The sequence below is a fragment of the Pygocentrus nattereri genome, chromosome 2, assembly GCF_015220715.1.
Source record: "Pygocentrus nattereri isolate fPygNat1 chromosome 2, fPygNat1.pri, whole genome shotgun sequence".
NCBI lineage: Eukaryota > Metazoa > Chordata > Actinopteri > Characiformes > Serrasalmidae > Pygocentrus > Pygocentrus nattereri.
The window spans coordinates 12,655,776-12,683,563 of record NC_051212.1 but is presented as its reverse complement, the minus strand read 5'-3'; the positions used below and the strand labels follow the sequence as shown (position 1 = coordinate 12,683,563).

Below are 27,788 nucleotides of genomic sequence, written 5' to 3'. Positions count from 1 at the left end.
TTTGTGTGGTGAAAATCTTCAGACTGATGAAGAATCTGTTTTGTATATGGTTCTACGTAGCACCAAACAGGGTTCTTCTATTGTCTCAAGCTTCGCATTGTAGCAATACCCTTCTAACATTTATTGTTCCACATAGAACCACGTATAACACTTTATATCACACATACATTCTCCATCGATCTGAAGAACCATTTCACCATGTAAAAAAAAAAAACAACAACAAACATTGAAGGATAAAATGATCCTATATGGGACTTTTTTACGTATAGCACTGATACCATCACATTGATACATCATACACTGTCATGAAATAACAGGCTATTCTTGAAAGTGGTCCATAATGTTTTGCAATGCAGGCCTTCAAGCTTGTTAGCTAGCAATCCAGAGCAGTAGGAAATATATTCGGAAAGATCCTGCACTCAAAACTGATTGTCGCCTTAAATCTGATTTTTCATTTTTAAAGTCTAGTATGCAGAGCTGGACACGGATCCTGGTGCCAGTACTGAATCAGTACTGAACTCTTTCCTTTGCACTTTCAAGAACAAAATAGTTGACAGGGTTATAATAAGTTCTCCATTCTAAAAGATCTTTACTGATGGGTCAAGAACAGAGGCCACACAGTGTTCAACTGTTTACATTTCAAAAGTTGAGGTCAAGAGTTAGATCTACAACATAAATTACATTCAACACCTACTGTTGAGCCTCATTCATTAAATCAGAAAATCAGAAACATCTTTAAGCAAACTGCATCCACTGACAGTGCTGTAGCTAGTGTCTTAAAGCCACACCCTCCATGTTAATCAACTTATCTGATTATCTGTAAAACACTGTAATTCAGTATTTTGGCAATGAATTTCAAGTCATTTTAACCACGGCCCAGACAGAAGATTTTCTCATCAGCAGATTGCGTGGTCTTCACTCTTACTAAGGTTATTCTGTTTAACTTCAGTATGTTCATTCAGCATTAGACTGTAAATAACATATATTTTTAAAAAGGGGAAACATTACATTAACATCTGTTGGAAGACACCATCGTCCATCATCAGACTTACAGTCTAACCATGTTACAGAGGTAGCTAACATGCATTAAGAGTCTTATTCAGGGACCCTTGGTTCTGTCTCAGGCCAAGAATCACGCATCAGTCTGCTAGGTGGAGGGTAGCAGTGTTATCCACTACACTATTCCAAACACTGACTGCAGTTTGTGTAACACAGCAGGTAATACCGCTACACTCCACCCAGCACACTGGGGTTTCATACCTCTCCCAGATAAGCACACCATGCTGTACTAATAAGCATCTGTGACCAAGACTCCTAGTGCTACGATAGCTTACCTCTCTAAGACTGGAAGCCAGTGTCTGGCAAATGCTATAATATAGGCTCTGCTTTTTTTTCCGAACAATTCCTATTTTACGGCCAGCCTAACGGAAGCCGTTGAGAAAACAAAAATCAAAAAATCTTAATGCACGATGTTGCATTTTGAGTTTTCTCAAACTTTTTAGTTTTTTCAGCGCATGTCTTCAGCTATCAATAAGGAAAACTGAGGGTGAACATGCGGTCTGCTTTCAGTCTGCTGTTCTTAGAGGACGCCAGTGCGGCAAGTGAGTAACGTATTCCTGTTGGACAGTAATGTCAACAATCACATGACAATTTTTAGACATCTAAGCCAGTTAGATGGCCGTAACCCAGAACAGCAGCAGACAATTCAGTTCTCGAACTATTAGAATTGAGAACAGCTTGGATGCACCTGCACTATCCTTCTCAAATTCTGCAGGAACTTAAGATACTAAAGATACAATCATTTAAAAATGCTGTTATTGTATCCATCTAAAGTAAAATAGTTCATTTGTGAAAGACAAAATTATTACTGAACTGCTTTCAACTTCGTCATCGTCTACACTGTAAGTGTCTAACTGTGCATCTAGACTAATACAATACAGTCCAAACAACTAAACCATATTCATTCTTGACGATTAATGCCATACTTTGCTTTTGTGTAAAATCATCACCAGTGTAACAGAGGCTCCTTTAGAGGAGAGCTACTTACTCTCTGGTATTTATACAAAGACTAGAAAAAGGGCAGAGCTGCCATTAAACCTGACCACATTCAAGGTGGATGTCCAGAGTGGAAAAATACGTCCAACAGGTGACTTATGACTCCATTAAATGCAAAGTTCACAATGGAGGAGAGAACGCAAATGGTTCCGTTGATTAGAACTAAGGGTGTCTTACTGTATTTTTCATGAGGAGGGACTGAAGGGCTGTGTGTGGGTCCAGAAAAGTCAGACAGCTTTAACCCTTAGAAGTCAAGTTAAAGTTGTTTTCCTGTACTATTAAAATGTATGTACATAATTAATCATGTAGTTAGCCTTATAAGTAATTACATGTCCATTGTACTACAATACTACAATGAAATCTTATAAACACAAAAGTAGCCTGGAAACTGCACTTTTGACAAAAATGTCTTCTTTTGTTTCAAAGAGCTACGAGTCAGAAATAATTCATATCAAATTATAATATGCTCTTGTTATCGCCAGCGATAACCGCAACTTCTAAGGGTTAAAGGGCATTTGGTGAGAAGCTGTCTTGACTGGATGAATCTCATTAAAGTTTTTATTGACTCCTCATTTCATTCTATGGTGGCAGTTCCATCCATCGCCTCTGTCGCTGTTTAAAGGGGATGTTCGTTTCATTTTTTGGACACCGCTGCGTCATGTTCAATATTAGTTCTTCCAGTGCAGTGCAGCCAACGCTGTCCCACGGGTCTTCAGTCATTTACAGATGTTCGACGTTCTGTTTCTTTCCCCTTGTTCAAGACGAGAGCCGCTCAAACGGTCAATCTTTTATTACACAAGAACATATTGCTCTTGCTTCTGGAAGGGGAGAGGAATGGAGTCTTGAAAAGTCTAGTTATTGGGATGCTTCCTCTTTCAGTGAGGCTAATGCTGTGTGGATTCGCACGTGTAGCCTGTTCTCAAAGTCATACGCAGAAAAGTCCTCCTGCAGAACAAGACAGCACACAGATGTTCTCACTTTGTAAAGTAACAACACAAACTAAATCCATGTGTTTAAACACAGTCAGACCTGACCTCCCCATCACTGTCATACTGAAACTTTGTAACCACTTCTTTTCAGTTTTGTTTTAAATAACCAGAGGGATCAAATGGACCAAAGCTATTAAAGTTTAGTATATTAAGAGTTTTTTCAACATACTTTACACTATATATGAGAAACCAGCAAATGTAAAATGAACATTACAATAAAATACTGAAACACTACTAAAGCCCCCTGCCTTTCCATTGTTATCCCCTTATTGTCATGTCAGCACTCATCATCAATCAAATCTTTTAGATGATTAAACCATCTTTGAGTCAAAAGAGTTTCAGTATGTGCTTTTAAAAAATGGACAAGAAAACTGTCAAATCACTATTTAGGCAGGTGAAGTGACCCCAAGCTTTCAAAAGTTTGTACATGATTGGTATGGGGTGGGGTGGTATGGGGTGGGGTGGTATGGGGTGGGGTGGGGTGGGGGGGGGGGGGTAACACATACTGAACAAAGGATTGCATTCAGCAGGGACACAACAAACAACCTGACACTCAACCTTTGCTTGAAGTAGAAGAGCTCTTCCTTTGGCTGTAGACTAAAAAGAAGAAGAAACAAAAAAAACAGCACTGCTCAGTAGCTAAATCAGTTCTGGTGCACAGTATACATCATACACAGACTCATAAACATTAAAAAAATATATCCATAACCACTTAAAGTCTCAGGCTGACTACATACTAAGGCTTATTATTCAGGAACTACAGGGATTTCAATTCAAACTGTCTAAGCTATTCTTACATTATAGTGTGGGTACCACTTAAAACAAGATTACCCTTATAAAGTGTTCATGAATGGTTGAAAATGAGTTTATTAATGATTATTAATTAGGCCCTACAGACCTTAAAATCATTAATGAGCAGTTAAAACATAAAAAGGACAACAGTAACCTGTTTGCTTTATGGTTAACCCATATTCATTTATAATGTTAAACCTGACGTTTACTGATCTTGTATTCTCTATCACATTTATTAACGTGTTATAACTGCTTATTAATGGTATTTAAAGTGTTTATGGCCTAACTCATAACCATTAAAAACTAATATTAAATCATGCTTAAATGCTTTATAAGGGTAAACTTATTCTAAAATGGTACTGAAGGATGTACTTAACTTTGGGCCCACCAGTAGGTTAAGTAACAACACAAATGGGAGAGCTGAAAGTGAATACAGTAGGTCATCAAAGCTATGATATCTGCAATAACACAAGCCCTTAAGTTGTCTATTGAGTTTATAAAACAGTTCGGTAAAACAAATAAAAACAAAGTAAAGAAGCCCAACATTGTATCAAAGGTGCTTTAATATGGACTAATCCTTCTGCCAAAACAGTGGTAACCTTTTCTGTTACAGATGGAGCCATTAACTGATACAATATCAGGTTCAGCTCACTTTTTTTAAATATGTGCCAGTTTAACTTGAATGTGTTTTGGTTCCCATCTGTCTGTGAAGCATTTCACAGCCCATCTTTTTCACTAAATTGTATTCTGTTTATTTCAGATCAAATACAGTTTTTGTTCAGTTGTTTTGCCATCACTGCTGCATACTCAGTGGCAAGGACGGGTTCAGAATTTGATGTAGTTGAGCTTGAGCCAATTAATAATAGTATCACGAATCACTGAGTCCATGAATCGCAACTGCCAATCACCTTGGATGATTTAAACGTTAGAAAACACACTGTCTGCAGGTTTAAAATGCATTAAAGAAATCATATTTATCTCTGGTGCTGAAGAGACTTCGACCGATAGTTGAACCTCAGATTGAGGAGGAACATTGCGGATTCTGTCCCGGCCGTGGAACAACGGACCAGCTTTTCACCCTCTCACAGATTGTTGAGGGGGCATGGGAGTTTGGCAACCTAGTCTACCTGTGTTTTGTGGACTTAGAGAAAGCTTACGACCGTATTCCCCGAGATATCTTGTGGGAGGAGTGGGAGCTGTGTTCATATGCTCTGCATTAAGTCAGACTCTTTCAGTGTTAGCGTTGGACTCGGCCGGGGTTTTGCCCTATGAGTGTCAAGGCGTAGCCCGGGTCAGGAGGGCATTATGTGTGGAGGCCAGAGGGTGGCGTCTCTGCTACTTGCAGATGATGTTATTCTTTTTGCTGAATCACATGGATGCCTCCAGTGCTTGCTGGAGCAGTTTGCAGCTGAGTGTGAAGCAGTTGGTATACAGATCAGCACCTCCAAGTCTGAGTCCATGGTCTTAGCCCGTAAAAAAGATGGCATGCCCACTCCAGGTAAGAGGAAAGAACTTGCCCCAGGTGGAGGAGTTTAACTATCTTGGGGTCTTGTTCACAAGTGACAGGAAGAGGGATCGTGAGATCGGCCGCAGGCTGGCACGTTAATGTGGTCACTGTAGCGGACTGTAGTGGTGAAGAGAGAGCTGAGCCATAAGGCAAAGCTCTCGTTTACCGGTCGGTCTACAACCGACCCTCACCTATTGTCATGAGCTGTGGGTAATGACTGAAAGAATGAGATCACGAATACAAGCGGCGGAAATGAGCTTTCTTCGCAGGGTGGCACGCTACACTATTTGGTAGGGTGAGGAGCTCGGCCATCCAGGAGGAGCTCGGAGTAGAGCTGCTACTCCTCCGCATTGAGAGGAGCCAGCTGAGGTGGTTTAGGCATCTGATCTGGATGCCCCCTGGACGCCTCCCTGTGGGGGTGTACCAGGCACGGCCTACCAGGACAAGATCCCGGGGTGGGCTGGGAGCAGCTTGGGGTCCCTGGGAATGAGATGGAGGAAGTTGTGGGGGACAGGGTCATCTAGGATTCTCTGCTCTCCCAACTGCTACTATGACCCTATCTGGACTAAGCGGTTAACGATGATGATGATGATGATGATGATGATGATGATGATGATGATGATGATATTTATCTCACAATCTTCGAGAGCATTTTCTTTTAACATGTAGTCCACATCCACTTTTTTTGATATTTTAATTGTGCTCTATAAACATGCTGCAGCCCTCCACACATGGAGCGCCTTCCCTTGCAAAACTTGAGCAAAAGGTTAAATGATTTTGAAGACATGGTTAAAGAATAGTTAATAAAAACAAAAAAAGACAAGGCAATTATTGTTAATAATAGCTTTATGAGAGCAATAGTATTAATAAAACTAAAACAATGCATTAGCATTTGTATACTGTCAAAACACAGTTGCTTGCACATAAACTTACCTCCGGGCTTTCCAGAAATATGCATCCCAGCTCATACAGAGAATAAGGCTGCACATAAGAGTTATTTAGACGCCCCTGCTCATCTCTCAAAGCCACCTGAAAGCACTGCAGAGTTCAAACACAATTATATTAGTACTGTATGCATGCATGCTCATCTAATACAACTTGGTAGAAGGCCACTTTACGTTTAGATAGTTCCACTGATATAGACAAACAGTTCAATAAGTGCTTTTAACAGCTATTTGGAAAAGTGTAAAATGAGCTATTTTAAACTGAAGCACTTCACTTACTCATCTAGAAGTAGACCATCATGCTGAAACTAATGTAACGCTCTACTTATCCATAGAAGAAATACACAGCTAACATCACATCACCACACAATGTGAATGTGAAGTGTTATTTCAGGATAGATTTGTTTCAAGATTGGATCACAGTCATCCCCAAAACATCCCACCCAACACATATCCCCTCCAGCAAATAAAGACAGAAAGCAGTGTTTTTAATATTATCTAACAGGTGTTTATTTGAAAACAGCACAAAGACGAAGATATTTAAGATTTTCTCTTATCGGTTGCTGATTTTAGTAAATATAACTCCAGATTTGATGCCTGCAGCACATTTCAAAAAAGTTGAGATGGGGTACTGGAAGACTAAGAAGCTTGTGGAATGAACAAAACCACCTTTTTGGTACTTTCCATAGGTAAACATGTGATGCTACCATGTTTGGGTATAAAGGGAGCATTCATGAAAGGCTTGGTCACCACTTTGCGAAGAAAAGAAAAAGAAAAAAACTGTGCAAGTGAATAATCCAGTAGTTTAAGGGCATTTTCACACGAGAACTTTGTTTTCCCAGACCCAAATCCTCTTGCTCTGTGTGTTTAATACATTTAGTCAAGTGTGAACGCAGTTTTCGAGCCCGGGGAGGACCCGAGAACCAGTTTTTGGTCCTTCTGAAATCGGGTTCTCTGCACGTTTGGAAACTATCCACTCCCTGCACTGTGAGTGAGGTTACATGGTTGGTTCATGTTGTAACATGACTGCTTCAACTTATCGCAATCCTTCCCTTTTTAAGTTTTGTGAGTGTGAGGAAAAGACCATTGAGGACCGTGGAGGAAAAAAGCTCTGTTCTTCACTGCTTTCATGTATCTGAACAAAATACTAAAAAGCAGTATAAAAGGATTTCTATCACCTACAGTCCCTAACTTTACTAAAAGTTTCAGGGAATCCAGAGAAATCTGTGTGTGTAAAAGAGCTGACCTTCGATCCCTCAGCAGGCACTGCATTAAAAACCAACATGCTTCTGTAATGAATATAACCACATGGGCTAGGCAATACCCTTGTCAGTAAACAAAATTATCATTGCATCTACAGATGCAAATTGAGCCAAAGCAGGGGCCATATATTAACAATATCCAGAAACGCTGCTGACTTACAGCGCAATATCCAACACTGGGGACCCCAACTGTTGAGCAGCTGAAGTGTTATGTCAAGCAAGAATGGTGAAACATTCTACTTTTTACAACTATAACAACAGTTCTTATTCCCAAACTGAACGGTGTTAGAAGGAAAAGGCATGTAAAACACGCTCCTGTCTTAATTTTCTTGGAACATGCTGCAGGCATGCTTTACTTTTAATGGAAGTCAATGGAACCAGGATTATTTCTAAGTATTTTGGACCGTTTACATGTACATTTATGGCATTTGGCAGACGCTCTTATCCACAGCGGCTTACAATTTAAGCATTTTTACACAGGTAGGCGAAGGTGGTGTTAGGAGTCTTGCCCAAGGTGTACACTATTGGTGTAGTGTAGTGTGCTTACCCAGGTGGGGGATTGAACCCCAGTCTCGGCATAGAAGGTAGATGGGTTACCCACTACACTACACCAACCACTGTTTCTTGTGGTCCACTCATCACGAAATTTACACGCAAAGTAAAGAACAACAGGCACTTTCAAATTATGTGTAAAACTGGAAAACAAACAACAATGGACCTGAGAGGTCTTCTTCCGACAGCAGTGACATATAAACGATAAAGCGTAATTAGTTGAAACGTTACGTTTTGTGTTTTTGTACTGGTGTCAACTGAATACACGTCGAAAAGGATTTGCAAATCATTGCTTTCTGTTTTGATTTGCTGGCCCAACTTTTTTTGGAATTTGGTTTGTATTAATGTCATGTTTATTATCACACATTACTGTGTATGAATGCTGTACAGCAACAATGCTGTTTACCTGCACTGCGTTTGGGCTGTTGCCCAGGCATTTGTGCACGGCGCCCAGCAGGAGGTAATTCAGACCAGAACACGAAGAGTCCTCCATCTGCTGTAAAACTGACACATAGAAAAACATTGATGAAATACAGTTTGTCTATATCTCACGAAACCCATTTAACCATTTCTTCACACAGTTTCTGCGTATATTTTTAACTTAAGGTTGTTAAAATAGCAGCAAAGCAGCATTTAAAGAGAAGCAGAGTTTCCTCTTCTATCTATAGTTCTTAGCGGAGGCTATAATTAAATGCAGCACAAGAGCACCAAAACGATTACCAACCTGGTTAATATTTTCAGCATTCGGAGTGTAAAAAGTGGTTTACGGCTGTTTAGATCAGGTCAGGTTATTCACAATCTAATTGTGTATGCATTCTGAGCATTTTAACTAACCCTAAACGCACTCAAACCATGGATGCCCACCTAAAAACCAGCTACTCAAGATCTTCAGAAGCATTTGGATGTTACAGCCACATGTGTTAAATTAGGGCTGGACCTAAATAATGCTTGGCAGATTTCTAGCAGCATGTTTATGATCCAAGATTAAAAAAAAAACAAAAAAAAAAAACACATGACTATGATATTTTACCTTCAATCATGAGCTGCAGTTTGGATGTAGAGCTGTTGGGCAGAGCTTTCCAAAGGTAGAGCACCTCGATGGCTGCCATAGTGCACCGCTCTCTTGTAGGCGGGAGCTTTCTTAAATCCTCCGCCTGTTAACACATACACAGGGTTAAGAGGGTTACTTCAAAATGTATTTCAGTACAGATTATTGATAACTTGTTGAAATATGTAATCTGGAACCTAATCCAAAGGATTACTACATTAAAGCAGCATAATCTGATGCCTTTCGGATTACTTGTCCTATAACTAAGTAAAGACAAATTAAAACAAAACTGAAAGATATATCTTTAAACAAGGCAAACAGGAAAACCACACTGTTTTAAGAAAATAATGATATATTATAGTCACAATTGTTGCCGAAACTATGTGCACTGCACACAATGTGATTTTGCCATGTTGTTTGTGCTGTGGAAAAAAATAAATAAATGGAAGAATGTCTTCAAGTGAAAAGATATACTCTTCTCTTCACAAAAACCAAAGGGTGTCTCTGCGCAGGCTAGTTTCCATTTTGGAAAGTAAAAGCAGTGACTGGTGGAGTGGGTTTATGTCACCTGTGAAGGTTCTCAAAAAACTGAACAGGATGCAACCAAAATACTGCTGCATTTTCACCTTCCTGAATAAATAAATAAATCACACTGGAAAGAATGTAAATTTGGTTATTGTCATTTTTCTCTGTAAATGTTCCTGAGTACAGTTGCCTGATTTTTATTCTCAGTTACAAGCATCACATGTGTTCCAGTTTGGACGTTAAAAGCAGTTTAACAGTGCTGCACATGCCATTTTAAAGTTGTCTCCGCTGATTCAAGATGGATTTTCAAATTTACAGATGGATACGGTAACTGGTTACTTAAAGTGTCCTTTGTGAAATATCCTTAATTCATGTACACACAGTGTTTGCTGCGATTGTTTCTCAGTTGTTATTAGGTCTTACCTTCCTCATGGAAAACTGCTCAATCTGGTTGTGCTTCCTCCTGAAGAGGCGAGCAGCATCTTTAAGCACAGAGCATGCTCTGTCCAGATCACCCGCTGCTCCCTGACACACTGAACCACAAAGATGAGGAAACATGGCCAGTTAGTTCAAGACATTAGTGCCAATCCTACAGTGTGCTGCGTGTAGCCGAATTCTTCTAAGAGACTTCATTGTAATAAGAAAGTATAGCTGAGAACGAGGCCTAAAAACAAAAAACTGTATAACATTTAACTGAAACATGTAGGTCCTATGGAGCAATACAATGTCTGAGTAGTTTGAGTGTGATAGCTTACTGTTAGACACTCAGCTTGAGCAATAAGATCTGTATTGTAAACACTTTAAAAAATGGCATCTTGTCAAGTGAAACGATCTTAAATCTCCCTTAAAAATTCCCCTTTAGAGATGATAGTGCACTTAAGATTATCAAGCTTATTTTTAGAAACTTAATTTATTTTAAGCAATTTTATTAAGCAAAATTATACTGGCAGATACTCTTGCTGGTTTTAAGCACATTTCTTAAAACAAGCTAACTTATCTGTCAAGAGAGTGAGAATTTTACTTAATAAAATTACTTAGAAATGTAAAAATGTCTAGACAAGGGCAGATAATCTTAAACTAAGCTTAACAATCTCAACAGGAGAAATATTAGACTTATTGACTACATTCGAGATAATTTCACTTGACAAGAAAAAGAAAAAGGGATATTGTGAAACTCTAGTTTTTGCCACTATTCAATAAACAGTTCCACATCTATATAGTAATACTAACACTGAACAATAAATAAATAGTGATGCATTTCAGACAATGTCATATTTTTACCTCCAGTGAGGTAGGCGTAGTAACACTGGGACCAACGGGACTCCGTCCTCAGACGATCAAACGCTTTGAATGCATCGGTAAAGCTCAACTCGATCATACTGCACCAACCTGACAAACATCAGCACCATCACAATCTTCACTTCAAAGAGGCTCTTTCTTACATTTTACTAACAAACCTTCATAGGTTCAAGTGATAATCCAATCATTCCGAAAAAAATTTAATAAATAAATAAAACATTATAAAACAATTATATAAAACAAATAAATATTAGTGTAATTAGGGTATCACATGTACTACATTACATCTAAACACAGAAACACTCACTAGAGCTGCTACCTGAATTAATATCACTCCCTGTGTTCAGTCCAGTGAATCTGAGAGAAGTAACCTCTTTAAGTAATCCACTTCACAGCTGCAAAATCACAGGGTCTACAAGCAGCAATGGTAAAGGGCAACCTACCAATCTCATAGAGACAAATATGCTGGATCTCCCTCTGGCCTGTAGCCAGTTCCAAAGCACTGTTGAAGGACGTTAAGGCACTGCTGATTTGGCACTGATGTCATCACACAGGTACACAGGACAAGAAAAAAAAAAATACAGAAAAACTGATCAGACAACGAAGACGCAGAAGTGACCACAAGGCTAACATGATGACATGGGCACCAAGGCACAGAGCAGAAGACCTGCAAAAAGAAAACAGGTACGCCACATCTTTCCGCCTGTTCTGGACGTCCCACAAAACTGTGGACTTTTTCTTCAATAATGTTGATGCCAATGTAGATGTTTTACAGAACTGGAAGTGAACTGATTTTTTGTAAACACTTTCTTGTTCTGAAGAAAGCTGCAGTTGTCCCGTCCGTTTTTCTCAGCACGGTCGTCTTTGTGGAGCGCTGTGCATTGTTTTCACAGCAAAGTCTTCCCCTTTCGCCCATCATTGCTCACTAGCAGCTCAACGCAGTGTCAGAACATTTCACAAATAGAGAGACAACAGTGTGTACAAGTTAATCTGATAACAGCTACAGGAAACTATTTTATTTGAGTATATTAATCAAAAATATTCAATTTCCATTCTGCTGGCAGAACAGGCACTAGAGGGCCCGCAGAAAGGGTCTATGGGAGGCAAGCAGCTGAAACACTAGTATGTAGAATTATCAGGTTACTCTGCCTCCTGACAGAAGGACAAAAGAAAGTCTTTCATTTTTATAAAACTTTTTATACCATTAGGCAATTATTGTTCATATTCAAATAAAGATATTCACACAGATCAATGGGTAATCAAAATTGTCCCTTTTGCCTTGTGACTTCATGTCATATTATGCACAATTATTCATGTCAAATAATTCAAAACACAACAGTCCAGTTTTCTGTAGTCTTTGCATGAAGTGTGGTGACTTTTTAATATTAAACATTAATTTAGAATTCCATCCTCATCTATCAGTGCAAGAAAACACTCAGCTAGCTCAAAAATCCTCCCTGATACTGTGTTTTACTCAAAAATAGGTCCCTGAAGGAAAATGAGCTACAATTTCCAATTCATGCTTTTTTTTTTTTTTTGGCCACGCAGTCTTAGTGGTTCCTGCAGTGTCCACTAACAGTCAAATGTGTTCAGGACATCTTGCAAATAAACTTTTTTTCCACTGTGAAAATGAAATATTTTCTTTCCAGTTAATCTCGTAATCAATCTTTTTCCTTACATTCTTCAAAGCTCCTTCTTAAAGTATAAAAGAGAAAAAGTAAGGATTTAGTTTTAGATGTTTATAATGGTTCACTTATGTTTGACTAAGTAAGTACCAGAATGAGATTCCCTCTCTCTTGTAGTCTCCCACACTGCTCTAACCTAATAAATGTTGTACTTTGCTTTTTAAGCTTTTTCCCCCCACATTAAGTCACCATCCTCTCTAACAAAGCTTGTTTGACTGCTCTGTTTCCCAAGTTGGCTCTAGTGTGCTCTTTTTTCCCCACTTCCTTTCTTCCTTCCGGCCTCTTTGTTGTTCCTCTTTGAGGAACTGTTTTTGATTAGATAACAAGTTGGCATCGCTTTACAAGGAAGCAGCACTAAATCTCCTTGATTCTTTACGCAAATGCTCAGATAACAGCGAGTTTTAAGCCTGACTTCAGGCACAAATCATTCAAATAACATAAAATTATACGCAGTAATGCTAGAAAGATCATTCAAACATTCAAAACCTTTACAGAAGTGGACACACAACAGCCTGTATTCACAAAATGACCTGGACTTAGATTTTCAATGGTTTTTACAGATGCTCATCTGAGTCACAAAGGTCTGTGATCAGTGTGACACACAGAACAATGTGCATGAACGCATGAATTTGGAGGAACTTGCCGTTATCAGCCCACTTTGAAGTGAAATTGACCTCACCTCCAGCCGCAGCACTCTGCCTTTGAAGAATATGAAGAGGGAGGAGTCTGGGTATTCCGCTTCTTTCTTCTGAAGAATGGCTTTGGCAGCCAGAAGCCCCGCCTCCGTCTCTGAGCCGTCCAGTGCAAAGAAGGGCTGTACTACCGTGTGGTACCACAAGAGGGCAAGTCTGAAACACAGATGCAAAAGCAACTCGAAACTCCACCCCTTGCAACAAATGATATGACTAAACAGGACAAACTCAAGTCACACAAAAAGATGAAATGTCAAATATTCCAAACTCTTCTCTGTCGGCCTCTAAATTTGAAATAAGAAGAAATAAGGTAGATAGTCTTAAGTTTACAACAATCTCAACAGGAGAAATATTAGATTTATTGAATATACTCAGGATAATTTCAGAATTTTCTTTTAGTTTTTCATTTAGTTTCTTTTTCCAACCATCTGCACAAATATCCTGCCAAAATTGAAAATGAAATGAAATACCTACACTTGCGGTTTAATTTTTCACATAAGCAAGAATAACTTAAAATAAAAATAAAAATAAATTTTTAAAAAGTATGTGTCATTTCATTTTAGTCGTGATTCTGGTATTACATGGCCAAATCTAAAATGAAAAAGCTAATCGAGAAAAGAAAATACAAGCTTTTGGCTTTGAACAAATGCAAGCCTGGTCATGCATATACTGGTTCGTATAACGTACAAAACTATTGTGTATCTCAATGTAAATGCCAGTATATTTTCACTGTTTTTTCCGAGGTCGGCTGGTCTGACGGCATTTGGTCTGATGTTCAGTTTCACCAAATCTGAGACATGACGGTGTTTTTTTCGTTTAAGTTGTTTATTCATTTGCATTAGCCTTTCCTTCTGACACTTGAATCACGTCTACGCCAAAAACTGAATCACAAACCGTCACTTTGCTGTTGATTTATCCATTTTACATTTTCATTTTGTCAGACATGCAGTCGATCGCTATAAAAAAAGGAATTAGAACATAAACACTGCATTTTGATTTTAGTTTTGACACATATTCTGCATTTCATGAATAGAAGCCAAAGCCAAAATGAAGCCTGGATTTTCTTTTTAGATTTGGCCATGTAAAGCCAGAATAACGACTAAAACGAAGTGACAAATAGCGGTTTTAAATTCATTTTTATCTCTGTCAAGTTACTCATGCTTGTGTGAAAAATGAAACTGCAAATGTAGCTATTTCATTTTATTATTTAAATATTCATTTCTTTTTGGCCGGACTTGCCTCCCCTACGTCTCCATTATGAATTAGTTTAAAAATATGTAGTTTAGGCCAAAACTTCACCTCAAAACCACAGAAAAAGCAACGTCACAGCCATAAGGCAACGCATTCATAACAATATAACAGTTTTCTGTGTGATATAGTTTCTGAGGCCACCACCACTGTGGACAATTCTGGCTTTCCTTTCAACTCCTGTGGGACATAAATACTGTAATTCTACATCAAATATGTGAAATTTAAGCTTATTTACAGAACCGATGCCCACCTAAATCATCCTGCATTAAAAGCCTTTACAAAAACCACTTGAAAGTGGTTCTTTGGGAAGCTTCATCTTTACACCTACTCACGTAGCAAGAGGGGCCTTCATGTCCTTACTTTCGCTCGCATACGTGAGGGACGTTAGCCCCTGCTGCCGGTCGCCAGGGAAGCCCAGCAGGTTAATGATCTTGAGCAGGTGAGGAGGCACCATGGAGATGCAGAGGTGGAAGAGGCCGTATCCGAAGCTGACCGAACCCTTCAGTCGGCTCAGAGACTCTGCTGTCAAGCCGGCCTCGTACCGCAGGGGTGCCTTCTGGCTGTGTTTGGGTTTACTGGAGGTGTGTGCCTCCTGGTGGTCAGGATGTTTATTAGATTGTGCAGCCTTTGTTACAGGAGGTAGAGCAGATTTCTGGTTGTCTTTGGGCAGATCAGTAGAGTGTTCCTCCTGGGGTTCAGGCAGTAGTGGAGGACTCTGACTGGGTTTGGCCTGATCGGAGGACAGCACCCCTTGAGGTGCAGAGGACCTCCTCTGGCAGGCTTCCTGTAGCTGACTGATGTCATTGTAGCATTTATTGTACATCTTCCAGGCTTTGCGAAGAATCCAACCAGCCTTAATATATGCTGCACAAAGAGAATGACAAATGGTATTAAACTGTTATAAGGGGATATGAAAGAATAATGACCAGATTCTATAAAGAATCATTTTGGTTGTTTTTCTGCCATTTGAACTTGGAAGCTAGACGACAATCTTAATGCAATTGTTCAGCCAAAAATCTAAATTTACATTACATTCTAATTTATACCACCTTACCACAAATTTACGCTTCTTTAGTTTTGCACCGGAGCTACAAGCCTAATGCAGCTAACAAGTAATGGAAGCTTGCCGCTAACAATCAGTATTGTGTAATAAACCTGCTGCAGTTTTTACAGCCAAATTCAATGCATTTCAATACATTTTTAAGACAGACAAATAATACAAATTCTCATATTCGCCATGTTTCTCTGTCTGTTTTATTCAGTTTCTCAGCACAGAGTGGATATTTTTGGTTGGTTAACTATTCTAAATTAAATAATCTTTTAAATCCAGTCTCCTTAAATACAAATGAATAGCTCTAATACATATAGACTGGTGTAATTTGTGTCCCTAAATCCCCATATACTTGCACTGCATGCTCTTATTTATAAAAATGGACAAAAGTACTAAGAAAACTCAGGTTTCCAGATGGCTGCTTCCACTATTTTGTTACACCATGTGCTTCAGTCCTTTTTTATGGATAACAGTCTCATACAGTGTCAGAAACCGCTTAAGCAAGTCTACTTAAAACAGATGATTTGAGATGAGCATGACGATTTATGCATACAGTTTCACGCTAATTTCTGAGTTATATCGCTGCTGTTGGAAGAAAACCTTGCAGCTCCATTTTTGCATTTTTTTACAGTTTTGACAGTTTGAAAATGCCTGTTGCTCTTTACACTGCATGTAAATTTCATGAAGAATGGACCCAATAAACAGCTCAGAATGAGGTGGAAAAAAGTCTGGTTCCACTGACTTACACTAAAACTAAAGTATGTTTTTCCTTCTCCTGTAGAGTTACCATTTCGGAGATACAAGGTTTTCTTCCAACAATAGCGATAAGCTCCCATTACTTAAGCTACATTAGCCTCATAAGTCCAGTTCAAAACTAAAGAAGCAAACTTCAGGCGCAAAACGTGTCTTGGCTGACTGCCTACATGTGGAGTAAAGGGGCTACCTGATCTCTGGCCAAAGCATCACTTTAGACAGCGTCAATGAGATTCCTCTGTTATTTTTATTTATATGAAAAATAATCCTGCAGTCATGAGTTGGTGTTGAGCAAAACAAGAAGTGTCTCACAGCAGAACTGCTGTATACAAGAACAATGCATATGCAGATGACACGGCGACAGCGTTATCAGAACAAGGGTGGCGTTCCTGCCTGGGTGCGGGGAGATGACGTTGAATGATAAAGCCGTGTTGTATATGAACAGGTCTGTCAACTTCAACTACCAACTGTTCGACGTCCGTATTTCCATAATACAACAGCTAAAGCTTAACCCTGTGTAGCAGCCTAAGGGCTACTGTAACTGTAGCTGTGTATTGTCTTGTTTTAATAACTGGTCAGATTACTAAGTAAAATATATTTAGAGGAGCTGTTCATGTTTCGTGATGGAAAGCATTCTGTGTGTGGAAGGCTGCCGCACAGCTTTATCAGTTTAACAAGCACGATAATGGGCCGAATTAAATTATCTACACTGTAGTTCTAGAAAACGAGGACGGTGTGTTTTCGGACATTTAAATCGTCCAACTTGATTGTCTACTGCAATAGATGGATATTAATGGTGACCGATGACACCATCGTTGAAAGGCTAAAGTCTAGCCTGCTGTTATTGTAGCCTATTATTATCATCGTCCTTATTATTACTATTATAGACTATTATCAGCCTACACGTCTTTTTCCATTTAGGTCTATGTTTAGCGAAAGACTGACAAGGCTTTTCCTATTTAACAATCATGACTACGGTTTAGAAAAAAAAGTTCTGCCTTGCCTGTTGCAGAATGTTCTTACAGAAAGTCAGGCCGCAAATCTAGACTGATATTATTTAAAAAAAGAAAACATGGTTAAAAAAAAAAAAAAGAAAAAAAAAAGACGAGATAAAAAAAAAAAAAAAAAATATATATATATATATATATATATATATATATATATATATATATATATATATATATATAACAGCAGTAGATGAAATCTATTGTTGATTCACATTTAAAAATGTAAAGACAACATCAAAGGTCTCACTGGCAAACACAGCATGAGACTATCAAACCAGACATATGGGTCGAGACGGTATGTTGAAAAACTGGACCGAAAATGTAAACTGGAATGTGTGCTTAGGCGTCACTGCATGTGGGATGTTGCTTGTCAGATGCAGCCACTTCCTGTCATCAACAACAACCAACCTGAGAGCTCCTGTCTGACGAAGGAAAGAACAGCCAGGTAGACTTGGCAGTCTGCCACTATGATCAGCCTCTGCAGTCGCTCCATCATGGCCACCTCTGATCTGTGACCATCCACCTGCTAGATATGAACACAGAGAAATATGAGGGCTCACAAAAAAAAACACCTAAACCACAACTCGAGACTGCCAGCAAACAGGAGATGAGGTAAAGGGGATTTTACTGGATAGTCTTGACTTTTGGCTTAAGGTCTTTAGCTAAATGAGATAACTAAGCATTTTAAAGCAGTCAAACCCCATGAAATCACTAAAACACAAGACCTACAGCAACACAACATGACCTACTGCAACACAAAATGAAAAGACACCATGTTCAACAAGTATTTTTATCATTTTATATTCTTTAATAACTTCTTATTGTAGAATTTCAGTTCTTCCTCCAAGCAGTGGAGTGGGCCAACAATAGGCTACAGTCACCAAGCAAAATAATGGTCAAAGATGATTCCATTAACAGAATTGTGGTTTTTAATGCATTTGTATATAATTCCGATGGCTCAGTTCATGTCTGCAGTCGTTTGTGTGCATATATCAAGTATTTGGGGGCAGTCGTGGGCTGGAGGTTAGGGAACCAGCCTCGTGACCGGAAGGTCGCCTGTTCGATCCCCAGAGCCGACAGCACATGACTGAGGTGTCCTAGAGCAAGGCACCTAACCCCCAACTGCTCCCCGGGCGCTGCGGATTGGGCTGCCCACCGCTCTGGGCAAGTGTGCTCACTGCCCCCTAGCGTGTGTGTGCTCACTAGAGTGTATGTGGTGTTTCACTTCACGGATGGGTTAAATGCGGAGGTGAAATTTCCCCGTTGTGGGACTAATAAGGGTCTTATTTTTGTGAGATCATCTTTGACTATGGCTCAGCCAATCACATTTTAGAACCAGATCAAAGGTCTGGTATCAAAGTATAATGGGGGCATCAAAATATTGGGTTTTGGGCCAGGTTTGGGCCAATTTCTAACGTACAACATCAGGCTTGATTCAAGCTTGGATTTGTTAACTATGAATGAAAATGTCTAATGTGCCTGTATGTAAATATTTGGCAGCCCTCATCAAATTTGTGAAAATAAGTTTTTATTTAAACATTAGTTTAAAACTTTAGCAAAAACAACAGTAATTGTGCGTTAAAGTTTGCAGAGGTGTGTTCTCTGTAGAGGATGTGTTAACTTATTTTTAGAAAAATCAACAAAACACACAGTATCATCTGACCAGGGGCGCTCAACCTTGCAGCATATGCAGCATATGACTGGCTGCATTTGGAACAGATTCAGACTTTAAAGGGTGAGTGAGCATGCTTCTGAATGAAGTTTAATAGAGCATCAGTCGCAACCTAATGTTAAACATTTCTGCAGTAGCAGCAGTAGCAAGAGGAACTTTAGCACAGCGGGATTAACAGCTGAGGATGAACGCTGCTCTGTGCCAGGTAAAATCAGCAATTCCATAAATAAACACTGTTTGTGTATTACAGACGTGTAAAATATCAGTTTATTCCAGCATGGCGTTTTCTTTTAATGATATCAAGCGCTTAGTAAGAAAGCAAAGCCGTCCATGTTATAAATCCCCTCTAGATTAAACAGTGATTATTTTGCTATTACAAACCTACATTAAGGCTTGTGGAGTCTAAACTCTTCAACTCGGTGCCACTAAACAAGGTTAACATATGCTTTAAAATTGCACAGTCCAGAGTGGATAAGAAACTATAACTGTAAACAAAAGAGAACCTTTTTTGGCAGTGCTTGTGAATGTTTTTGTAAATGGGCTGTTTCTTTTTTTTAATGTGGATTTTAGTTGTTTCAGTTGCATAACCTGGTATAAATAACTACTGAATAAACATGAATGATATCACTACAAATGCATGAACTTCATGCTGGCTCTAGTCCATGTATGCTCTCAGCTGGAAGCTAAGAAGTGGTTACTGCAAATACTCAGGTTTTATTTGCTTACCCAAAAAAGTGAATTGTCTGTTGCAATTTTTAGAGTGCAAAGATATTAGACAAAATATCCTTATTTGGCTGTTCACTACAGCCAAGTAAACAAAAAACCTTTATCCAAACAAAGGTTGGATAACTCAATGTTTTCAGGTCCTGATCTGCCAAATTAATCATCACTTGCTGCTATTAGGAAAGTGATTCATCTTAATCAAGAACTGAAGACTTGTACTGTGTAATGCGGAGCTTATCTGGGCTGCTGGACTGAAACATACAGCAAACAGGAACACAAATAAAAAGTCCTGGAAGGCTCACACTCTTTCTGATCTTGTTTTTGATGGTCTCGATGACACCAGTGCTGTCACATTCACACAGCCTCTCAGTGGCCCGGAGGTCCTCATACGCCACCTGCATCTTCTCTTCTTCAAACGTCATCATGGCGTTCTGTGTGTTTGGGACAAAAAAAACACATACACACACAAAGTCACTTGGAAGGCTTATAGTTGGTATTTTAAATTAATTTCTAATACATAGAAGGCATGTGATTTTGGTTGGGGCAAAAAATGCCCAGATGCGATTTTACAAGCCCATTTACAGCCCTAGAATGAAACAACTGCTTCCCTTTTTTCATTGGCTCACGAATGATTTGATGAGCTCTGCTGTGATTGGCTGGTTTACAGCAAAGTACTGCCATGGCTCACACAGAAGCAACATGTCAAAATAGACATGCAGGGAAAAAAAAAACGAACCTCTGTAAATAAATGAGGTTGTCATACTACTTAGTTAGCTATGCTATTTATTTTAAGCTTGCTTATAGCTAACATTACCTATACTAGCTAACACAAAGTAAATAACAGTTGTTAACTCAATATAAAACTTTTAAATTAAGTTGATCTGGCTTTAAGCGTGAAACAGTGCACAAAACCACACAGCACGGTTAGATACATGCTGCTGTTAGGGTTGTGATTCTAATAAAGTTAGAACTGCCCCTCCCTTCAGTGTCAAACGCTGGCCGAAGCTGCTCGATATTGTCCAGGTGTTGAGAAACCGCCTGAAGTGAACATTCTGGTGCTTGTACAAGCTGCAGCATTTAAGGAGGAAAGGAGCATTTGATTAAGCAGTCAGCAGATAGGAAGCCAAATTCAGCCTTGTTTAAAGATGAATATCAACCATGCCTGTTGACAGCTCGGTTTCTTTGTAAGAGCATGAAATGCGCCGACATTGCCTTCACAGCCTGGAACGGTACATTTCTGCACATAGTCCACCATTTTCATTGCTGTTGGTCTGTTGTCCTGGTTTCATTCTTCAAAATACCTGCCAGGCAGGAACGTGAGCTGGTGTATGTAAATTTTGTGGCATAAATACTAATGAGTCAAAACTGGATTTTGGAATTGGCCTGTTCTACTGCCCTCTTTCACAAAAGTGGGATTTACATTTAAAGGAGGAAACAACAGCGTTTGAGGTTCATGGTATGTCAGTGTGCTCACTTACATTCACTTAGAAATTCTACAAAACATGTCATTTGACCAGACTATGCATATAACTGTTTTTGCAAAAATTAACTATTTTAAATTAAAAAAAATAACAAATGACTTGGAAAAAATGAGATTGTCACACATTCAGGACCTCCTTTGGAGGAAGTGGACTCAATCTCCCAGAATACTCTGGGGGATCACGTGACAGAGCCCTCACAGGAGACCACACAACGCTCCTATCAGAGATCTCAGTCTCCCGATTACTGACTGGGTTCACCTGTCTTGCTCATCAGGTGAGTCATAGCATAGAGTACTTAAGCCCGGGCTTTTAGTTTGTCTGTTGTGAAGTACTGTTCTTGGAGACTTACTGAGCGTTCTTTGTTTGATGGTATATATGGTTTTTCGACTTTGTGATTCGTGTTTGACTTCTGACTTCTGCATCGCCCTTTGTGTACCTTTGCCTGTATTATTGGATTCGTGTTTTTTGAACTTTGCCTGGACTTGGATTACGTGCATGTTTTGCCCCTTTTGTGACGACTCGGGATTTAACTTTATTAAATCACTTTCGTCTTTCATCTGCGCTCGTCTGCGACTCTGTGACCCTTACAGAGATCATGTTATAATGAGCTGCTATGCTTTAGCTTGTCTAAATCTGTATTTGCTGCGATACCAGCAGTTGCTCAGTTATTACTATGGACAGCCCTGATGTGTAACAATACGCTTTGCTGAGAACAAATGACCACAGTATTCACAATATACTGTCATACTGCCAGCTCCTATATTCACTCACATTTCGCCACATTTGTATTGGAATATTTCTCAGAGGTAAAATCTCCAACTCCAAGCCTGTTAGGAATTCATAGACTGCACACAATTTTACTCCATTCAAGCTCTCCAGCACACGAGATCCACATAAAGTTCTGTGAGCACTGATTATCTGACTCAGCCGTGCTGCCTGGAACAGAACAAAAAATTGCAGAGTGGAAAAAAAGATAATGCTGACAAATGCATTGTGCGCATGGGGAAAATGGAGTGATCTCTCACAGCACGAGAAGCAGTCGTGGTATTTTTGTGAAAACATTTCAACACTGCTTCAAGTGTTTGGATGATGTAACATCCGTCCAACTCCTTTAAGCAAGTTTTTTCAAAAGCAGCAATTAGGAAGAAGGGTAGTGCTACTAAAAAGAGGGTACGACTGGATATCTGGCTCCATTCTGTAATATCCTGTACATAAAATGGTTTGGTTCACATTCTTCAACGAGCCTGTTCAGCACACTACTGTATATTAATATTAATATGCATTATTCTTTTGTAATGTACCAATCCCACACGATACAGATTCCAGCTCACAGGTGTGATACCAGTACTACTTTTCCTTCTTCAAGATAAAATCCATATAACTCACTGTGTGGAATTTCCTGGAATTATTCTTATACAGTACTGAACAAAACTAAACAAAAACCTAATTTAATTTCCAGTCAAAACAGCCAATGAGTAAAAGTTATTAATTTCATAATGTCAGGGAAAGACAGAAAACATAATTACACAGAAGCCTCAGCAATTTAGTGTGTGCACTCTTTTTACACCTTTATAACAGCATCCACTCTTTTCAGGAGACTTGCTTTCAGTTTTTAAAGAAATCTGCAGGCATATTTTTCCACATCTCCAAAGTTCAGTCTTAGAACTTGGTTGGACTTTCTGCTTCCCATGATCCAAATAATACAAAAAAAAAAAAATCCAGTGATGTTGAGGTCTGAACTCCAGGGTGGTCAGTCTGTTGCTGATTTTACAAATTTTCTTCTTTTTTGTCTATTGCCTTTCCTCAGTAAGAGCTTCTTGACAGCGACACATCCTTTCAGACCCATAGCACTGAGTCGTCTTCTCACAGTGGAAGGATGGACAGACGCACCTGTGGAGGTTTTCAGATCTGAAGCAGCTTGATTTTCTCCTCTCTCTCAAAGACGAAAGCTGTAAGTACTTTTTTATCTGACGTAGACAGTTTTGGTGTCTACCAGGTCTTGATCGGCTGTTAGAAGTCCCATTTTCCCTGTATCTGTTAATAATTTTTTAACTCGTTTCGGAAAATTCTGTTTTCACACTTACTTAAACTTTCCTTTTTCTTATGGACGTGGACTTTTTATCCAATCTAAAAGCTTAAATAAACGAAAGGTAGTCTTAAACTTTCGAATAGTACCGCATGTAATGTAAGAAACACAAGAGAATAAATTAAATTAAATTTAAAAATTAAAAAATTAAATGCTGATTAATCAGGGCAGCACACTTGACGATACTGATCCAAGATATTGGAAAGGTGTACAAATAGTCATTTACGAGTTTTTTATAATGTCAACAAGGTCATGTGCCTCAATGTTACACTATAACTGCTAATAGCTAAGTTCACCACTTTAAGATGGTGGTCACCCACCCTAATCCTGCAGATCTACCTGCAGAGTCGAGGTCTAACCATCATCTGGACTAACAAGCTTCTTCAGGAGTCTTTAAATGGTTGAATCAGATGCATTAGTGTTACGCAATGCTAGATGCAGTTGGAAACTATAAATGAGGAAGATTGGTGACCAAAGCTTTAAGGTATTAGGGGAATTATACCGGGTTTATTATCTGTCTTCAATCTTAGTTTTGAGCACATTCACCACTGATGGGGTGTTCTGCACTAGGTCGAGTTCAGCAGTTGAATGCATCCAAAAGCAGAACTCTCTTCCAAAGCGAGGTTGGGCAATATGACAATATGCCATCATTAACATGTCAAACTGCACTGCAAACACACCTTTCTGTATTTTGTGGGTCACATCAGGACTTCTAGAACAGGTCTTGACTAGATTTTTTGGGCTTTCTTAAACAGTTCCTTTATACTCGTTATACTCACTTGTTTACTCAATAAGAAACTACTTACCAGAAAACTGACAAAGCTAGCACCAAAACTCATCAGAGGGCTGTAATTCCTGGAAGACAAAAAACAAACAGCGGGCAGAATGGTGACTGATACACACCAATATTAGTCAGCAAGCACTTTCTAGTTTCACAAACGAGAGGGGTGCTATGAATAAATGATGATTCAGTCTAAATGTCTACTGTACATTAACATGAATCAAACCAGCTTAACATCAACAACAATATGCTTTAACAATCCATCTTTCCCCCCCGCAAGGCTAAAATCTATTCACATAAAACAGGCCCAATGGTTTGGCTCAAAAGTGTGTTTACAGATCGACTCTTTAACCTTCTCTTAAAAATGGGAAATGCGAATGAACTCAAAGCTGCTTAAGCAGCGTTCTGATGTGATGAACCATGTACTGTGACTGTGGATCACTCCCTGCACAACATGAGAAGTAAATTCAATAAACTGTATGCCGTTGAAATGTTCTTCAGCTGCGTAAGCAGACAAAAACAAATTAAAAGTGTCTTGCCGAGAGCACATTTTAAGGAAGTACTGCTGTGGGAGGCCCACAAGTGTGATAAGAAACCGTTCTCATAAGCAACTCTCACTGCTCTAGAGCCTCTTTCAGAAGCGTACCCACTTCAAATGAACTCAAACATGGTTTTAACTCACGACGCAAGCTGCTTAAAAATGACTGCCTCATCACTAAACAGCTCAATTCCTCTGTAATTCTTGCTCAATAAAATGAACTGGCTGAACTGGAGCTTCTCTGAACCTCGTTCAAACAGTACAACGAGCAAGTCAGACCTTAGCATATGGTTTTGCACTAAATCCAGTTAAACTGGACTGTTTTTGCTCCCTTTATAATTAAGATTAAGTGACCCTTATTAGTCCCACAACGGGGGAATTCCACCTCCGCATTTAACCCATCCGTGAAGTGAAACACCACATACACACTAGTGAGCACACACACACATTAGGGGGCAGTGAGCACACTTGCCCGGAGCGATGGGCAGCCCAATCCGCAGCGCCCGGGGAGCAGTTGGGGGTTAGGCGTCTTGCTCAAGGACACCTCAGTCATGTGCTGTCGGCTCTGGGGATCGAATCGGCGACCTTCCGGTCACAAGGCTGGTTCCCTAACCTCCAGCCCACGACTGCCCCACATGACACATACAGGTCTCCATGTACTATTCTATCCACTGTATATTCAGAAAAGCATAGTGTGTTGTACTGTGACCTAATTTATCACAATAACCTTACATATAGCCATCCTGCCCAGCCCTATCGTGATGCTGTAATCTTACCATATCATCCACTAGGACAAAGATGTGAATCAAAGGGAAAAAGAGTGTGAATTTATACAAAAGAGTCCCACTCAAACATGATGTACTCTCTGCTTTTGCTGCTTACACCTAGAAAAGCTCATTTGAAGATGACGCTCCTCAGATCTACAGAGCTGCTGGAGAGTCCCAGCATGCGCTGTGCATTTAAATGTCACACAGCTCATTAACTGCGCTAAGCAGAGCACTTCATGCTGGGACTTGGGGCTGCCAGCAGAGGGAACGGACACTTAGCACCACTAAATATAGCTGCACCACGATCAAGCAACTATCTACTCTCAGTCAGACCGAAGCGAACGACACCTCCCTTTTCTTTCCTAAATATTTCGCTAATTTGTGCAGTTTTGAGCACTTTAGAGGCTGAGATTTATGAAAACTCCCACAGGCAGCAGGATGTCTGAGGTTACACCACCGCCAACTGTTGTGGTCCCATCTCTGACTGTAAAGCTACATGTGCCGTCATTTGTGTCTGAAAGCAAGACAGGCTGGTTTTATTCCACGATGACTAAACTCTAACTTTCTAGTGATGACTATGGGCCTGCCGCTCTGACTGAATTCAAGAGCGACCTGTACAGGTATATATTAGAGTTTGCAACATTGGCCTACCAACCTACCTTATTTTAACAGAACTGCCCCAACACTCCAATGACTGGCTGCAAGACTGGCAGTAATCAGCTGCATTCACTCAGTTGAAGTCAACACATTTATGGATTTGTACCTTTATGAGCATTTCCAGAAGCTAGCAGGCCTACTGTTACTTCTCCTCGACTTTATCTATGATAAACCTTCTTTTATTCTCAGCTCCATTCACATCGAGTCCCTATTTCCTTTTTTTGTTCAGCTTCATTCTGTTCTGATGGATCAGCAGATGGACCACTCTCACTTCTCTCTTTTGAGCTTTGTCCTTTTATTTTAGACAAAAAAATAAATAAATAAAAATATCCCAAAAGAGGAGCTTAACAAATCTCCACTATATAAACTCAAGGTGCACCAAGTATCCAACAGAACACTTGGAGAACTTAAAAGCGCATTTTGGGTGTCTACAAAAAACCTCCCCATTCCCATGGGGTTGCTGTAGGAACCCTTGAAGTGCTTGCAGGAACCTTTAACTACCTTATTGGGTTCCATCAAGCACCATGCTTCAACTGATGGACAGTGAAGTTTCTCTGAGAACCGTTCTATTCAAAAGGTTTCCTAGGACCTCTCTAAAGGGTTCTTCTACCAATGTGGCAAGCCTCTGATAACCGTTCTTTTCATAAGGGTTCCTGGAGACTCACTAAATAGTTCTGCCAATGTAGCAATCAGAGGAACCCCTTGAGCAGCCATTCAGCTATAGGTCTGCTAAGGTTCTCAGAGAATCGTCCTTTTCAAAAAGGGTTCTGCCAATGTGGCAGCCAGAGGAACCCTTATAAAACCTATACCTTCAGCTATAGGTTTGTTAGGGTTCTCAGAGAACCATCCTTTAAAAAAAAATGTTCCTGGGGGAACCTCTCTAAAGGGTTCTGCCAAAGGGCCAAACAGAGAGACCCCTTGAGTATCTATTCATTTTAGTGGATGTATTTAAAAAGTTCCACTGCAGTTCTAGGAGGGGTTTTCTCCAAATCAAGGTGGTCTGGCAGCTACTTTTAGGTCTACTGGAGGTCGTCCCCCCCCCCATTTAGCTAACGCGAGATAACATGATTAGTTTTATATAGAGCTTATATAGAGCAGTTTTAAGTTCCTCTCCCCACCGCTGCTGAATAGCTAGGAAAAGATAACAGATAACACTAATGAAACAGGGCCTGCGGTGCAGAACCGAGCTGAGCGTTCACTCATTCGGACCCAGAGCCCAACCCCACCCGCTCACCTGTATCTGTGGAAAAGCTCGGCGCTCTCCTTGAAGCCGTTGTTGAGCAGCATGTTTATTCCTCGGAGAGACAGCTCGGCGTCGTCGACCTGCTCGGCCTCGGCCATGGCTCAGACAGCAGGACGGCAGCACAGAGAGATAAACAGACCCACTCCGCACTGAACAGCGCCCGAAAACAACCCGGCACCTCACACCATCAGCAGGAAACGCAGTCACGAGCGCGACCGCTGCAGGCTAACTGGCTATTAGTGTCACGCGAAACGAAAGAAAGACTCCACACACGGGCCAGCCGGGGGGAAAGCGCTCAACACAGACCCCCGAGCGGTCACTGGACCCGCTCACGCTCCCACAGCCCCGCTCTTCGCGGTCAGCAGCCCTGTGTCCGGCTCTCGGTCTGAAGGCGGCTGGCTGGTGTGACCGTTTTTGTGGGCGTAACC

The 27,788-nt window shown here is 40.0% G+C and overlaps 1 protein-coding gene across 2 annotated transcripts; it reads right to left on the bottom strand.

Annotated features, from left to right (window-relative positions):
- Window positions 1-559: 559 nt before the first annotated feature.
- LOC108436879 (tetratricopeptide repeat protein 39C-like) lies at window positions 560-27,788 on the bottom strand. 2 transcript variants are annotated; one of them, XR_005129740.1, is made up of 14 exons: window positions 27,352-27,788; window positions 24,181-24,229; window positions 20,110-20,238; window positions 17,821-17,938; window positions 14,934-15,465; window positions 13,338-13,506; window positions 11,417-11,510; window positions 10,956-11,063; window positions 10,098-10,207; window positions 9,132-9,255; window positions 8,508-8,605; window positions 6,277-6,381; window positions 3,603-4,256; window positions 560-3,000 (listed from the first exon to the last, which is right to left on the bottom strand). XR_005129740.1 is itself a non-coding variant. In XM_017713605.2 (14 exons), exons 1-14 carry the CDS (start codon window positions 27,456-27,458, stop codon window positions 2,911-2,913), a joined length of 1,872 nt encoding a protein of 623 aa, XP_017569094.1. In that variant the 5' UTR covers window positions 27,459-27,788; the 3' UTR covers window positions 560-2,910. The 2 variants fall into 2 exon arrangements, 1 of the variants encoding a protein (XP_017569094.1); XM_017713605.2 differs by having other exon boundaries at window positions 3,603-3,641.

What these genes read in the sequence shown, in the direction of transcription:
- LOC108436879 (XM_017713605.2), bottom strand. Translation starts at nt 27,458, where the DNA reads ATGGCCGAGGCCGAGCAGGTCGACGACGCCGAGCTGTCTCTCCGAGGA. An exon ending in GAGCTTTTCCACAGATACAG is followed by an intron (nt 24,230 to 27,351) that starts GTGAGCGGGTGG and finishes TTTGTCTTCCAG; the next exon opens with GAATTACAGCCCTCTGATGA. An exon ending in AAAACAAGATCAGAAAGAGT is followed by an intron (nt 17,939 to 20,109) that starts GTGAGCCTTCCA and finishes GTTCATATCTAG; the next exon opens with CAGGTGGATGGTCACAGATC.